We start from the raw sequence: 16,811 nt of genomic DNA on the forward strand, positions 1-16,811 counted from the left end.
GGAGTCCTATACTGCCTAACCATGGTTGGGGGTCAAAGTTCTTCATTTTGTGGGACCACCACTCAATGAAAAAAGTCAACGTCCCAGGCCGGATTTGAATCGGCACCGCCAATAGACATCATGTAATACCATAAATTGGTAAGCCTGTGTTTTAACCACTGAGCTACGGGCGGCCCATTTATATTATATATTCTAATTTTAATCTATGCTTGTTAAAGAGGAATAAAAATATATGAAAGAGAAAGGATTTTAAAAAAATACAGAAAGTAAAAAAATACAAGGACAAAAATGATAAAACGAAAAAAATCATATAACTCCATTGTGTCTATAATTTCTTCTAAGATTTAAAAAAACAAAAAAAAAAAAACAACTTACCTGACCTTAGTTTAAGTATGGTGTGTGCCAGCAGCCCAATACAGTTGGGGTAGCACAATATTTTGAATAAAGATTTTCTCTCTCTGGTACTACAAAAATATAATACCCGGAGCGAACCAAATCCTGGCAGGATAGTTCCTACAATATAGGACTTGTTCCTCCGGCTAGAGGCGGCGGTATTATACCTGGCAGGAGTTGTAGAAAGATTTTTTTATAATTACGTATGATGGAAAAGATTACTAACTATATGCAGGCGTAAGTGCACTTAACTCTACCTTAGTATGGTGCGACCACAGTGTTACAATGCTGGTGCCACTGTAACATCTCAGGCGAGATTATCTGCTACCGGGGGATGCAGATCTTTAGGCTCACTACTGTTAATAAAGTAATATTAATGAGTGATAATTTGTAATTAAAATTTTAAAATTAGATAAAAAGTGACAATTATTAGACAAATATTTGATATAATAATGTATAATAAGTTTATACGTTTAAACATTAGTGCTATATTTATGATTTTAGATACTTTCTTGAGACTGGTTAATGTTTAAATAAATAATTTAATTTTTATTCATTTTAGCCTCAGCACATTTTATTTTCCTTTTAAGTCCGACGTTTTGGCCAATTCGGCCATCCTCAGGGACAGAAACTTTATCTTGAATTTTTGTTGTGATAAAGTTTTAACAAATAGTGACTGTGATAAATGAATTTTAATTTTTGTTTTTAATGTGAAAATTGACTAATTAGCTAATTAGACATAATGTAGGATATACTTATTAACAAAAAATAAGTTTACCTAATCTTTAATGTTTCATAGAAGTTGTTTTGACCTGTGCAGAATAGCCTGCATGAAGTTGCGTTTTTAAATCATTTAGTTCAAAAATTGTATTAAGATTGTCCCTGAGGATGGCCGGATTGGCCGAAACGTCGGACTTATAAGGAAAATAAAATGTGTTGAGACTAAACTGGATAAAAATTCAATTATTTATTTATATAAGACCTATTTTTTAATTTGATGAAGCACAACGTTCATCCTAAATTAATATTTATATCTGTAAACTTAACTTTAGTTAGGAAAAGTTAGCATAAGGATCCATTGAATGAAATTAGTTTGCAATTACTTCTATGTTAACCGGGCCTTTGAGGGCCGGTTATGGGCAAGGGAGTTGAAGCATCAATTTTGACTACAACAGCACCTGTCCGACTTGTATCTAACATGGTTGGAATAGGTTCTTTACCACTAGATAATATCCCCGTATGTCAAAATTGACCAGAGGGTTATATAAAAAAAAAAGGTTTAACTCGCTGCACTGAACTTAGTTTGTATGGTTGTTTATTGGCGCCAAACTTCATTGGTCATCAACGCCATTTATATTTTATTTAATTTTGCTAATATTCGTTAAATTTTATTTATTTTTTGATTTGATTATTTTATTTATTTTTAATTTTTTTTTTCTTTCTTCCGATCAAGTTATATTTTTGTCAGTAAATTTTGTGATTTCAAAAACTGAAACACCAATTCTATTGCCTTATCATCGTCTCCAATGGTTTTTGAGATATCTTGGCTTAGTACCAAGCTATTATATAAGCTAATATATAAGACTGCTAGCACCAAATGTGCCCCACATTTATGAAATAGTTGGATATTTTATTTTGGTTACGTTGACGTGTCTTACTGGTATATCTAGTATCCATTTTGAATCAGAAAATTAACCAATGTTGAAATCATAGAACTATTTACAATTTTCTATATATGTGTATATATAGTTGACAGTAAAAATTGATGTATTGGAAGATGGTCAGGGTTGCGGTCAAAGGAGAAACAAAAATAGTTTACAACTATTTATTATATATTTATTAAATAAATAGTTGTTAATAGTTGTAAATAAATAGTTATTTATTAAATAAATAGTTGTAAACTATTTTTGTTTCTCCTTTGACTGCAACCCTGACAATCTTCCTATACATATTTGCAGTTTTGGTTATTTTACTTCAATTACAGCAATTGCTATTTTAGTTCTTCGTTCAATGATCGGGATATCGTTCAGGATGGAAATCACAGAAGGGGCTGAATAGTTTTGTCGTCGAATTAGCACCTATTGTTATATTGTTTGTTCGAATATTTTCAAAGATGAAATCACAGATCTGAAACTCCATAGTTGCATCATAAGAATAATTCTGAAATGGCGTGTCCTTTACAGGAAATAAGGAAAAATAAACAAGAGCTTTTACAAACAATGATTCAATTCCTGGCAATCGAGGCAGCCAGCCCGTCACCCAGTGCGTACATTTCCTCGCCTCGGGAACTGCCTACGCGTTACATAGTAATCAGCTGCTTCCATGCTCCTCATTGAGGATGTAAATATTGTTATACAGTCCAGTCGAGCTGGAGCAAAAAAAATGGACAACCAAATATTCAAAAAAATTAAGAAACAACCTGTATTGGGTATTTAGTACTACCAAAATATTATGTCCATAAAAGTCCCAGGCATTTGGGGATAAAAAACGCATACTTCATAAATGTTTCGTTTAAATCCTGAAAGTAGAGTGCTACCAACGGGTGGTTTTACTACACGCTTGTAACACTCCATTTTAACTAAGAAGAATACGGAGTGTATTATATAATATACAGTTTTAAATTTCAATGAAGATATTAAAAAAAAAATTCAGAAAGCTAAGAAATCTATTATATTATTATTTTTATTTATTGACATCTACAAATGTATTTACATAAAAATACATCTATTAAATTTGATGTATTTTAATGATACCATTAGATATAATGGTATGATAGAGACATGTAGAGAAAGAGAGAGGGAGGGAGAGAGAGAGAGAGAGAGAGAGAGAGAGAGGGGGGGGGGGAGAGAGAAGTCGTGCTGCCCGACTGTATTGGGTTGCTAAATACTCGGCATGCTTATACCTGGTTCGACAATTTGTTTTTATACCTTCTCGTAGTACAGGAAATTTATAATGCATGTTTTTTTGTTGTCATTTTTGTTCTTTCTATACTCACATTTTTTTTTATCCTGTTTCTTTATTTTTTATTTACCTATCTTACTAGTTATAATTTTCTCCCTGAACCTCAAATGCCTTTTCTTTTTCCCTCTTTAAGACACATAAAATAAAATTAAAGTATTAAATATAAATAGTAAAAATTTAAAATAAAATAACATTATATACACATGAAATCAATTGTATTTTCGCATCGCATATATGTACTATTCAATTTAAAAAAAAACGCTACAATTTTCTACAATGATGTAGGTAAGCGTGTAGTTTAAAATATAGATAATAAATATAAAACTAAAAATAATTATATATTAAAAAATATATAAAACAGATCTCTGTTATATTTTTAGAATGTTGGGGTTGGGTTTGGTATATTAGTAGACTATATACTTGATACATATGTATGTATATTGTAGAGGATTATGTCTGAAAATCGCTCCTTCAAGATACAAAAGTGAAAAAAAATAAACGAAATTTTCTTTATTTTAAAGCTTTTTAACTCTGGCCCAGACCGAGGTCAAGTTGGATTCGACATCTTTGTTCAGATCACTACGATGACCAATATTAAATCTACGATTCCACTAGACGCATAGAGGTTCACTTGCGTCATAAAGTGTTTACTTAGCTAGAGTGTTAATGTTGTGAGAACTACGCACAATGACCTAATAGAAATATAAACATGGTTTGCCCACCTCATATTGCTTTAACGTGGTTGAGCATTATACATCTATGTCTCAAAGCAACAACAGACACTGTCCAAATTCTAAATTCTCCAAAAATAATTTATTAAGATGTTAAGGTAAAAAATAAACTTCCATTAAGAACATTATCAATATTCTATATTTGTTTGTAGCACGTTTCGCGTCTATCCTCAAGTACAAATGTTCCGCCTATTACAACAATTAATTTAATATTATCAACAATGTTTTATTTATACAAATAAAACCTAATAATCAATTTTACCTTATTTTGTTAAGTACATCCATTTATTTTTGAAACATATTCATTTATTAAAATCTACAACCCAACATTATTTAAACAATGTCGTTCACTACGGATACATTCATCTGTCCCTTTAGCACTAACCAATGCTATGTCATACTAGGCATTATCTCTTTGGATATATCAATATGCCTCTGTGCTGTTTGTTCACCTCCCTAATGATATGTCTATATTTAATAATTAATTAAAAATTAATTTGAAAATTGACTTTATATCTTCTAAAGATTACAAGGTGACGAAACAAGTTGCCTAAAAAATCTACTAGGAGCTCTTCTCCATTTAACATATAACATGGACGTTAAATTAGGCTGCTCACAATCATATAATTTTGACATTTAATATGTTAAAAGTTTTTACATTTAACATAACAACATGAATACACCTATAAATAAAAAATCTTAGCCCTTCAGAAAAACTGAAACAGAAGATTTTTAGAGACAAGCGTGGACTTATTATACTGAGGTATGAAACCCATTAATTACAGGATTTTCCGAATATTTTGTTTTGCAGGTTAAAGTTTAATCATTGATAGACAACATTATGTAAAAAATAAGAAACCTCTAAACAATATTGTAGTGTATATAAATTACAGTGTTTATATTTTATATATTTTTAAAAAATAAATAAATCAAATCTTAGAGTAGGATACATATAGGTTGGATAGATTTGATCTAAAGACTTTCGTCCTCTAATACAAGGAAAAGAGCTTGTAGACAAAGTGGAGCTAGGTCTCCCGTGACGTAGGAGTTAGCTCACCCTCCACTGTCTTGACGTATTGGCTGTGGTTGTTTCACCTTCTGGGAAAGTCCCATTCAAGGGGTCACTGCCAGTAATGTATAACCTCAATGGAGATCGTATTTTAGAATGGCTTCTCATTACTACTGTAGATACTATACGAGAATTGATTGACAATACTTTTTTAAAGTTTTAAGAATTTCAAAATGGGACTAAAGATAAGTCTTCGTTATAGTGAATGAAGACGACTTTGAAACCTCTTTTCCAGAACACTTAATTATGGAATTTTCTAGCGATAGATTAGTTTTAAATAAAGAATTTTCATAGAAAATCTAATGATAACGCATTTTTTTGGAATCCAAAGCGTTCTGAAAGAGTAAATCGTCGAAAACCGCAAACTATTTTGTACGACTTTTCATGATTTGAGCACTGAAAATGCCGAAAACCGAATCCACAGGTATGACGGCTTTGGAGCTTCCCCTCCTCTCTCAGTCGTAAGATATAATACAGCCGCCTCATGCCTAAAACAAAGCTAATAAAACATATATTTGCAAATAATTTTAAAAATGAATTTCTTCCTTAGTTAACACGGTTCTGCTTTATGTGGAATTGAATAAACCAGTCCAACATATTGGAGCGAGTGCTTTGGGAGAATATTTCTTTGCCCAGTTATTAATTTAAGGTACATTCGAAGCATAATTTAGTGTTATTCAATTTGTTTTATTGTACCATCTTCAAAAGGTTATAGGATTTATAGCTGTAAACACGAAAAAAAAATAAGAACATAAGGAGAAGAACATTAAACATTCTGGTTATATAGTTAATGTTTATATTCTAACTTGGTTGTTATGTAGTTTGAACTAGTCCTAAGAAGTCCTGAAATTCGGATCTGAACGTTTTAGACAATCAAAAAACAAATAATACAAAACTAAATGAAAATAAATTTATAAAAAAATAACAAAAGGATATATTAAAGATTAGTTTACCGAAAATAATTATCTTAATTATAAAATGATATTTCATGTGTTTTCGGAGATTGGAAGAATCTAAAAATGATTTTAAGTTTCGGACTTGAAGAAAAGAAAGAAACCAATAAAGCATGCTGTTACCAGCGTAACATCTGGTTAAGTATCCAACCTACGGTTATATTGGTTAGGCACCCAACCCATGGTTATATTGGTCAGGCATCCAATCCATGGTTATATTGGTTAGGCACCCAACTCTCTTTGATAAGTTCGATCTTCTTAATCTTGGTCTCTGCTTCGGCCTTCCAACTTCTTAGAATAGCAAGCAAGGAAATCCACCAAGTTTCAAACCTTTAGTTGAACAAGTAATAGAGTATTTGATTCTGACGTCAGTTAATGAGATCGAACATTATTAAAAATATTCTGATGACGTAGCGATGACGTTGTTTTTGTGATTTTCATTTTAAAGTGACCTAGATTCTACGATTAATACTAGATTAGCTTCGACGTTGTAACAACTTACCGAACAGACCTGTTTCATTAATTTATTTGACACTTCGAGGTTCCCTCATGATTCTATGAATGAGTCGTTCAATAATTCAAGAGCAGAGGTTGGAAACATTTCGTGCGAAGGCTTGGGCCAGGAATACTCTTCCCAAAACAGCCCTTTCCAAACTGCTTGCAAGGTCTTTGTCCAAGTACATTGTATTATTAATGTATTTATTAACTATTAACGATGACCGTGACTCAATGAATGTCGGGGAAAAATGGGATGACATCAAACAGATTGTAGGAACACCGTTACATTCTGGTATATATTATAACTATGGGCTGACTTGAGCAATCTATTGGTTACGACATGAACTACGACCAATCGTCGTAAATTGGTATATGTACTATTTATTGTAAATATTCTAATTATACAAATGTAATAACCCTGTAATATGTTGTTATATTCTTAAATGTATTATTTGAATCAATAACGATTTCAATAGAATCTTCTGATTCTCTAAGAGCTTACATCTTACACGTAGTTTCTCTCGATGGCGTTTTTAAGCTCAGAGGTTTCACTAACACAAACTCGAATAATCAAAGTGAGAGCTTGAAGTCATCTTAATCCTCCCCTGTTATCCCCCAGTGGCCCCTCCCGGTTCTTTTACTCCCGGCCAGCGACTCCTGTGCCAATAGTGTAACTGTTTCGGGTAACCTGGTTACCGAAAGTCTGAAATGGATAAGCTCCCAATAATGAAAGTAATATTAGCGCCCCATGTGGTCGACACCAAAACCTACCTTCTCTAGCGCTCTCTGTGGGAAGAAGAAGAAACTTGTGTATGAGAGAGCCGTATCAGCGCCAAGAAGAGATATAGGAATGCGGAGAATAAAAGGGAATTATGGATTAAGTCCACATCATCGTACGCAAAACATAATGGAGGAGGAAGAGGCCACCGGAGCTGCATCAATTATTGGAGTTGCCTACTGTGCCGGAGTTCATCAAGCGACGACAGATCAAATTTTTCGATTCACTTCAGTACTGTACGAATCCGTTATTCAACACGTTAACACCTGCCCCCCTCCGGTGCGTTGGCAACACACTACGTAAGGTCACGTAGTATTAGGATTAAGTTTCTATTAGATTTAAGTTTGTTAAATTCAGAAATAATGTGTGCCCCAACACATTATACACTTTTATAAATTCTGACAACAAAAATAATACACTCCAAAGGACTCCTTAGAAAGTAGATGTTCTACAGAAAAAGGAGAAAGTTCATTGTTTATAAATACGCCATTAAAATTTTGAAGGGGTTTTGAAAAAAAAAAAAAAAGTCCACATCATTCAATATAATTCATCATCATCGACATCATTAAATCCATAGACCATGATCAAAATTAATTAACACTTTTTAACAATAAATGTTCTAACATGGCCACTCCTACACCACCTGTAACTCATGCCATAGATTTTTCTTTCTGTTAATAATATTTTATTTTCATTGCAATATACAGTCCTCTACAATTCAACCAGCCAATAAAAAGTGAAGGTACGGCTGGTCTTCAGTTGAAGGCGTACTTCATACACGGCCCACTCCTTTATATTGCCATGTGACAAAGGAAAGGCTTTTGTAAATTATTTGTATGTATTTTTAGATATAGCCTTGTAATAGTTCTTATAAATAAAAATTTTAGGAGGTAGGGAAAAAAATCAAAGTGAGATTATCCACCTCGTTAGAACGCACTGAGTGTCAATGTATACAGTGGTTCAGATTATTCTAACTCTATTTTAGGAAAAGTATATTGAACTATTATTTCACTTCTGCCTTTCTCTGGAGCCCCCCTTTACCTTCTCCCGTAGCTAAACCTACAGGGAATACCTGTAGGACTAGCTACCCCTTCAGGACCGTAAGTTCATGCCTTAGAGAGTGGATTTCCAAGCCTGCAAAATCTACAGCGAATACTTGTAGGAATTAACATCCCCTTCACGACCCTAAGCACATACCTTGCGGAGAGAAGTTCCCAACCTGCGGAAATTTCAATGAAATAATTTTTGGACCACAGATATAATTTTGAAACTACTATTTCCAAAATTTGACGTAAATCTGTTCATTTTTATAAGATTATAATTTTTTTTAAGTTTGTGAAAGCCGATGCAGCCGGCATGACGTCACCCTTGCAACGCCCGCTGTCCTAGTTTTAGTATGTTTCCTGGTGATGGAGAAATGGTTCGATTTGTCGGGAAATTCATCTAATTTTCTGATATACTTCTAATGGGTTGGGAATCACTTAAAAAGGTGAAATACCGTTCGCAGTTGAAGGATAAGGTCTGCCAGTAGACTTGTGGACATTTTTTAAAGTAATATTTTTAAAATAGATCATTAAAATCATTTATTTTTGAAATAATTTAATTTATACGACAATGAAACAAAATTCAGCTTAGATGTAGCCCTGTAAAGTGGGGCGAAACGTTGGTTACAGTTTTTCTGCTATTTTTATATCTTTCTTGAATTCTATCATGACCATCTTCCTAGAAACAATTTGGTTTATAATTATACTCGAATCTTGCTTTTAAAAATTGATTTGAACCGATGATCGTTGAGAACTCTAGTTTTCCCCTAAATATTTTGTTATAGGAGCGGTTTGGTAAAAAAATAATTATAAGCATATATGGAATCGATTAATGTCTGAATCATTTTGTTATATATGTGTTAAAGCCACCTCAAATCGACTATGTCTTTTTGTTGGAAGGCTTTAAAATGAACAAAAAACAAACTGGCTCGGATTAAACATTTATTTGGCCAATTTAAACATTTTAAAAACTAACATAAACAAAATATACAAGTAAGAATAAAAAGGCCTTTCAGATAAAAATAAAATATTTCGATAAATTATGAAAATGACAATAAAACTAATTAATAACAAAAAAATAAATAAATACTGAACGACGAAAGGTTGCTCCTCTCCGATAGGTCAGAGGAAGAGTGCTGCCGAGATGTGTAGGTCTGGCTAATCGGTGGTCCAAATATCCAGCAGTCGTATTGTTTACAATGCGTTAAAAATGTCAAATAAAATAATATCAACCAAACGCAGACAGGGCTGCTAATGACGCTACCAGGGCCACTAATTAGTCGGAACTACTATAAAAAAAATAATGGTCGGTCCGTTGGTAGGGTGACGCCTTAGCAACAATCATCAGCCCATAGCAACTGTATCTATTACTCATTATTACAAACAAATATAATTACTTTTTTTTTTCTTTTCAGACAACTAAATCTAAATAAAACTATACAAATAAAAATATATGTAACTAAATTAAACACTAATAAAAATCAAATACTATTTACAAGGTAATTGTATTATGGCGTTTACAATATGAATTACTCAGCTATTTTTCTTAATTGTAATGACCAGAAATAACCGTTTGAGAAATCGATAACAGTTTCTGTGAAATAAATAGAATCGATGAGCGTTGTCAGTCTGATCCTGATTTTCCTAATTCTGAATGATCGTTGCTGAATGTCCAAGCAACTCAAAGCTCACAATTTTCTTGTCAGTATTTACCGGAACACTATTCTTCTCAGAAGGAAATCTTGTGAATAATCTACTATTTGCCAAACTGTCACCTCCGCTTACTCTTCATCCGGTATATTATGCTGTGCATACATCATGTTGTGCACCGCCTCTATGATCTTGAGGAGGAAGTGGCCGGAGAAAGGTCATCGTCATAGACGACTGGACACGCGAGAGGTCACCCTCAGGTCTTGATGCATTATTGATAACGCTCTAGCAACATTATGTTCACTTGCTCAATGGATATTGGAAAGCTGTCAGTGAGGCTTCGGCTTAGTTTAAAGGTGTTACCAAGTTCCAAAGAGGTTCAAACTACCTATCACGGGAATATTAAGTAAGTACTAGCTTGTAGTGCAATAGTACACTGTGTGTTATATACCTAAGCAATGCTTCGCTCTCGCTAGATTTGATTATGAATATAGATTGAATAAACGCAATTGGTAGTTTGATTCATATTATTGTATTTATTTAAATTTAAACATTTACATGCACATTTTTATTATGATTTTGCAAAAAATATTGCTTTTGAATATACAGTGTTTTTAGTAATTCCAATTGCTATAAATACCAACAATGCCAGTAACTCAAAATTTCATTCGTCTGACGTTTAAATGGTTGGACTTGCAACATCCAAAACTGCTCCCAGTTCTCAAGTACCAAATAGACCAAAAGACACAAAATAGAAATGCACCATTCTATACCAGCTACATGTATTATTGAAAAAATACTGACATGGGAAATGTGGGGTCACTGATTTCAATCAATGTTACTTGTTAATTCTACTCACTAAAAAATGGGTATTTAGTTCGGTCCAATTTTTTTAAATTATTTTTTCTGCTTGTTATCTATAGATTTCAAGATTATTAAGCTAAGAAAAGATTGTGTAGGTTAACAAAATATTATTGCTTAAACAATTTTCGGATAATTGTCATTACCCACAACCGCTATCTAGGGGGTTGCATCAAAAGAGGGTTCAAGCTGATTGTTTTCATATGCAACAGTACCGTATATTTAAAACTGTCCTGGAAATGGGGATGTCCTTTAAAGCGATTGGTCCTCATCAAAAGGTTTCACTGCACCCATAAATAAAATATGTGGCGTGTCTACTCATGTAATAGAAAAAGTATTTGTTGCTTCATTGATAATATTGGTCCAATAAGAATCTTAAAATACAATATATAATCTTAAAATACAATATACAATATATAATCTCCAGAATGGTCGGGACTACTTAGGTTTCGTGTAATAAATAATTTATAATAATAAATAAACAAATCTCTCATACAACCCGCCAAAATTACAAATTTCCAAATATATGATTGATAAGTTCACCATGCCATATCTTTTAATGATTAATTTAAATTACCTTTAATTTTGTATATAACTTTTTTTTCCGCAGAAATCGTGAATGTCAGTGACTTTAAACCTTCCCACGAGTACATAGTTAAAAACAGCATGTAATTCATTAATTAAAAAAAATATTGTGGGCACGATTCCAACCATTCCCTTTTGTAAGTATTAGCTAGTTGACCCGACAATGCTAAAATTGAGGATATATACAAATTAAATGATGAAACTTTGATATCAATTAATGTATTTGGTCAAAATTAAACATATATTATTATTTTAGTTGTTCTAGTTTTTTAACAGATTGTTTTATTATCTTTATTTATAATATTGTTTCTAAGGTTTTATCCATTTTTTAAAAATTTATTTATTGATAAACTACCCAACGAGAGTGCTACCTCAAAACATTTTTACAATGTAAGGTCTCGAGGCCATCTTCTTTTCAGACGCCTCGGAGAATTGTCCGGAATAAAAGAGGAAGCAAGATTAGAAACTAATGGGTTCGAGTGTTTAGAGAGTTTGTAATGGAAGGATTGATATCTGGTTCGGGCTAGATCGGTTACAAATGGAGCATTAAGGTATTTGTATTGATTTTATTTGTGATAAAGTAGGGAGCATTTAGGATTTTACGAAGGATTTTGGATTGTAAGGATTGGATACGAGAGGAATTCGAAGGTTTAGTGGAGCCCCAGAGCTCAACGCCGTATGTCCAGATAGGCCTTATAATTGTCAAGTTAATTTCAGTTTTTTGTAATGAATTGGAAGTTTGGACCGTTTGTCTAGTTAGTGCTGTAATAGTACAAATCGACGAGTTTCCTGTATTTTCAGTCTTATCTATTATAGTGATATTAAATGATAATTCTTGATAAAACACAAGAATAGTTGGTTGAAAGTTGAGCAGACATTTTGCTTTCTAACGGTTGTAGTAACGAGGATTTGGTTAAAATAAAGAGAAGTTATTACATGCACTACTTTATATTTTATATTATCGAGGTGTAGATAGTTGACCGTAGATTAATGCTTGATGAAGTTTGTCGGGGGGTGCGGTCAGCAAAGAACAACATAAATAAACAAAACCATATACAAATATACATACTACATACTATATACAAAATAAATAAATATGGTTTTATATTATCATATGAACTATTGTCATTGGGAAATAAATTAAAATCCTCAAAGTAAATCGAGGTGAAAAATTTCTAATTTTGTATTTCTTTTAAACAAATGTGGTATTTAAGGGGTTCAGGTGACTTTGAGCCTTCTCATTCATGATTTCAGTAGCTTTGAGCCTTCTCATTCATGATTTCAGTAGCTTTGAGCCTTCTCATTCATGATTTCAGTTGCTTTGAGCCTTCTCATTCATGATTTCAGTTGCTTTGAGCCTTCTCATTCATGATTTCTGTAGCTTTGAGTCTTCTCTTTCATGATCTCAGTAGCTTTGAGCCTTCTCATTCATGATTTCAGTAGCTTTGAGCCTTTTCATTCATGATTTCAGTAGCTTTGAGCCTTCTCATTCATGATTTCAGTAGCTTTGAGCCTTCTCAACACTACACGGAAAAACAGCATGTAAATTTGCCCAATAATTCAAAAGTTTATCATGGACAATCATTCGAACCAATGCCTTTTATATATATAAATTATATTTAGTCCAATTAATAATAATATGGCAGGGAATACGTAAGTTAATTTAATTATATGGTATTTTATGTTTTTTTGGAAAGTGTCTTATATCGCTTATTTGATAATGATAGTTCCTCCGATTTTTTTTTATAAAATCGTTATTTAGTCTCCTACTAAGCATTAAAATTTCTTTTTTTTTTTTTTTTTTTTTTTTTTTTTTTTTTCAAAAAAGCAAGTCATTGTTTTGGCATGACGTCTTTTCGACAAAAAAGAAAACACACACACGCTTTGAGGTCCGTTGAGTCCAAATAACCAAGTATCGCGATATGGTCTGTGTGTGAACAACCCAGCTCAAAAACGAAATGTCGTACAAAATTTACATAACATATTTAATCCGGGTATATAGTCTGAGCTGTGACCTTTTCAATAAACCTTTTCGATAAAATCAACTGATCGGAAATGCAACTTTATAGAATCGATTCTGCACTTTTTTTTATTTTCTCAAAAACAACTCGAATGGTTTTAATTTAACTCGCCATATTAATGTAGAATTATGTGATTTTCAATGTGTCTTATATCCATTGAAATAGTCTGATTGGGCTTAAATGACCAAATTTAGAATAAACCTTTCTCTTAAGTGTCTTTAATTTGGATTGTTAAAAAAAAGAAAAGTGCAGTTCTTATGGTCTGCAATAATAAACAATCAATAAATACAAAATATAAAACAAGTATATGAATAATTAAAGGGAGGAGATTTGTGAAATCCAATTTGAACGAGAAAACCCGAGACAACTTATCTTATGTTAAACTGTTTTATTGTTAGCAGGGACCAAATTATGTTAAACTGTAATAAATGTTTAATAAATATAAAGTTGCAGAGATGTTTAAAATGATTTAGTTACAAAATGTGCAATATATGCGTGCTCTCCACCGAGACATCGCCATCCTTCTAGTACTAAGAGCCGGGAAGAAAAAAAGTTATCTCACCCCAATTTTTGATTACATTAATGAAAACTATGTATAATTACTAGTCATAACTGACGAGTGTGCCAAGTATAGGTAGGGGGAATAAAAAATTGCGGCTGTTTCAAAACCTTAAAAAACACTAATTTTTCATTCGGAGCTCTATATCTTAAAAACTACCAACAACACTAGAAAACCTAAGAGGACATTATTTAAAGAAGAGTAAATTTGCTGAAATATTAGTCTTAAAAGAGCTATTTACGTCCAATAGTTCTAGAGATATAGCTTTTTAAAAAGCAAAATTTCCTAAAAAACTACTGAAAGATTAGTAGTTAGTTAATTTATTTTGAGAAATCTATATCTCAGGAACTATGTGACGTACAGATGTCTATTAGCACTCAAATTAAAGCTAGTATAATGGACTATAATGAAGTTTATGACCTTTTACCTTCGTAGGAATAGTAGTTTTCAAGATATTTGCTACACTAAACTGATTAATAGTTGCTCAGAGAATAAGTTTGATTTATGAAAAAATTCATTTCAGAAACCATTTGACGTACAGATGTCTGCCTACGCTCAAATTAAAGCTAGTTATATTTACTATAAAATAGTTAATAATGTTTATCATTGTAGGACTAGTAGTTTTTATGATATTTGACAAAATATTAATTTCTAGTTGTTCGTATAAAATGTTGGATTTTTGAAAAATATATCTCCAGATCCATAAGGCGCACATATGTCTGCCAACAATTAAAGTAAAGGAAATTTAACTTACTATAAAGTAGTCTTTGACACTTATCTTCGTAGGGGTAGTAGTTTCTATGATATTAACATATGAATATAAATTTGGCAAGTAAAAATTTGTCCGAACAACTATAAATCAATTTATATTAGCAAATTTCATGAAAACTATTACTCCTACGAAGATACATCATAAACTACTTTATAGCTCATTAAACTAGCTTTAATTAGAGTGCAAATAGACATCTGTACGTCAAATGGTTTTAGAGATATAGATATTTCAAAATAAATTCACTAACTACTGATCTTTCAGTACGTCCCATACAACATTTTTATGAAATGTTGCTTTTTAAAAAGCTATATCTCGAGAACTATTTAACTTAAATAACTCTTTTAGTATTCATATTTTAGCAAATTTGCTCATCTTTAAATGAAGTGCTCTTATGTTTTCTTGTGTTGTTCCTACTTTTTAAGATATAGAGCTTCGAATGAAAAATTAAATTTTTTTACTGCTTTCAAACAGACGCCATTTTTTATTCCCCCTAACTTTTTTAATTTTTTATTCCCCCCCACTTGGCAGACTCTTCACTAATTATACATAGTTTTCATTAAAATAATAAAAAATTGGGGTGAGATAACTGGCTTTTTTCTCCTCTTGGACCTCTTGTACTATTCTTAGTTATCATGCATGTGATGGTGGATGATTCCCTGGGAGTCCAGTATTATCCTTATAAGTTCAACATGATCCCTCCAATTTACACAATACTTGGGGACGTTGTGGGGGGAGGAAGGGGGTGGTAAGTGAAAGTTGTAAACATTTGGTTTAGATATTTTTTTAAATCTTTCTCTCAGTCGAATGGCAAAATGGCATAAAATGGCAGCTCTTTTAAAACTATAAATGAAAATTAATGCTCCATTTCTTTACGGCTCTATTATTGCGCTATTTCTATTCCTTGGAAGGCTTCATATAGCGAAACTTTTTACTCGTAAATCAATGATTTTGGCAATTCATTTCAGTGCTCTAATATAGAGTATAACGTAGTGACAGGTCGAATTTCTTTAATGTGTTTGCGCACTTTTGTAGAAATGGATAGCCAAAGGGTTTGATATTCTTAATGCTACCCAAACAGTTGACACATTTAATCTTCCTTCCATAATGAATTGCTGTAGTTTTAACCTCAAACTGGTTTAATATTTTATAACATGTTATATGTCCTTTAGAACCGACTTCCTTCTTATAATTTCCTTTCTATAACAAATAAGATAAATTTTAAAAAATAAAGAAACCTCTTTTAATACATCTAAATAATAAACAATTGTATAGAAATATTATACTTAAATAATTATCATAATAAGGTGTAGATAGTTGACCGTAGATTACAGATAGGAGAAGATGGTCAGCAAAAAACAACATAAATAAACAAAAAATATTTATTTATGCCGACGTTTCGACCTTAGTATCAGGTCTTCATCAGGGGACTCATCCTCACTCAACAGTTTTTGGCCCACATCCTCGCTGACTCCCTGATGAAGACCTGAAACTCAGGTGAAACGTCGGCATAAATAAATATTTTTTTGTTTCTTTATTTCTTTATTTGCTGACCACACCTCCGACCATCTTCTCCAATCAATTGTCATAGTAATTATTTTATTTTAGAATTTTTAGTTTTTAAGACACAGAATCTTTTTTCAACTGCATTGTTATAAATGACTAGTAAACATAATTTCTGTAATTGTTATTATCTATAGAATCATAAAGAATCTCTCGTAGTTTTGTAAGATTCATTTGTACACTTTTTGTCCAAAAAGACCTCGTCATTTCTCTTACCCACGCACAGTATATAATTTTGCTATTTGGAGAACAAAATATTTCATATAATCACCGAAGAAATTAGAAACAAAAGAGAATCATTAAACCACATAGTGTGAGACATGTATAGACTCATCCGTCAAACCACAGATACATTCCAGGAGCCCGGTGGAAACAAA

General features: G+C 32.1%; 1 protein-coding gene across 1 annotated transcript in view; it reads right to left on the minus strand.

Annotated features, from left to right (window-relative positions):
- Positions 1-15,814: 15,814 nt before the first annotated feature.
- Positions 15,815-16,811, minus strand: part of LOC106688429 (uncharacterized) — a 6,557-nt gene continuing 5,560 nt past the window's right edge. Inside the window, exon 2 of the mRNA XM_024362313.2 lies at positions 15,815-16,071. Coding sequence (XP_024218081.2) covers positions 15,844-16,071 — 228 coding nt within the window. The 3' untranslated portion in view covers positions 15,815-15,843. The remainder of the gene's footprint in view (positions 16,072-16,811) is intronic.

The sequence above is a fragment of the Halyomorpha halys genome, unplaced genomic scaffold (genome assembly GCF_000696795.3).
Source record: "Halyomorpha halys isolate HHAL.00 unplaced genomic scaffold, Hhal_1.1 Scaffold1127.1, whole genome shotgun sequence".
Taxonomy (NCBI): domain Eukaryota; kingdom Metazoa; phylum Arthropoda; class Insecta; order Hemiptera; family Pentatomidae; genus Halyomorpha; species Halyomorpha halys.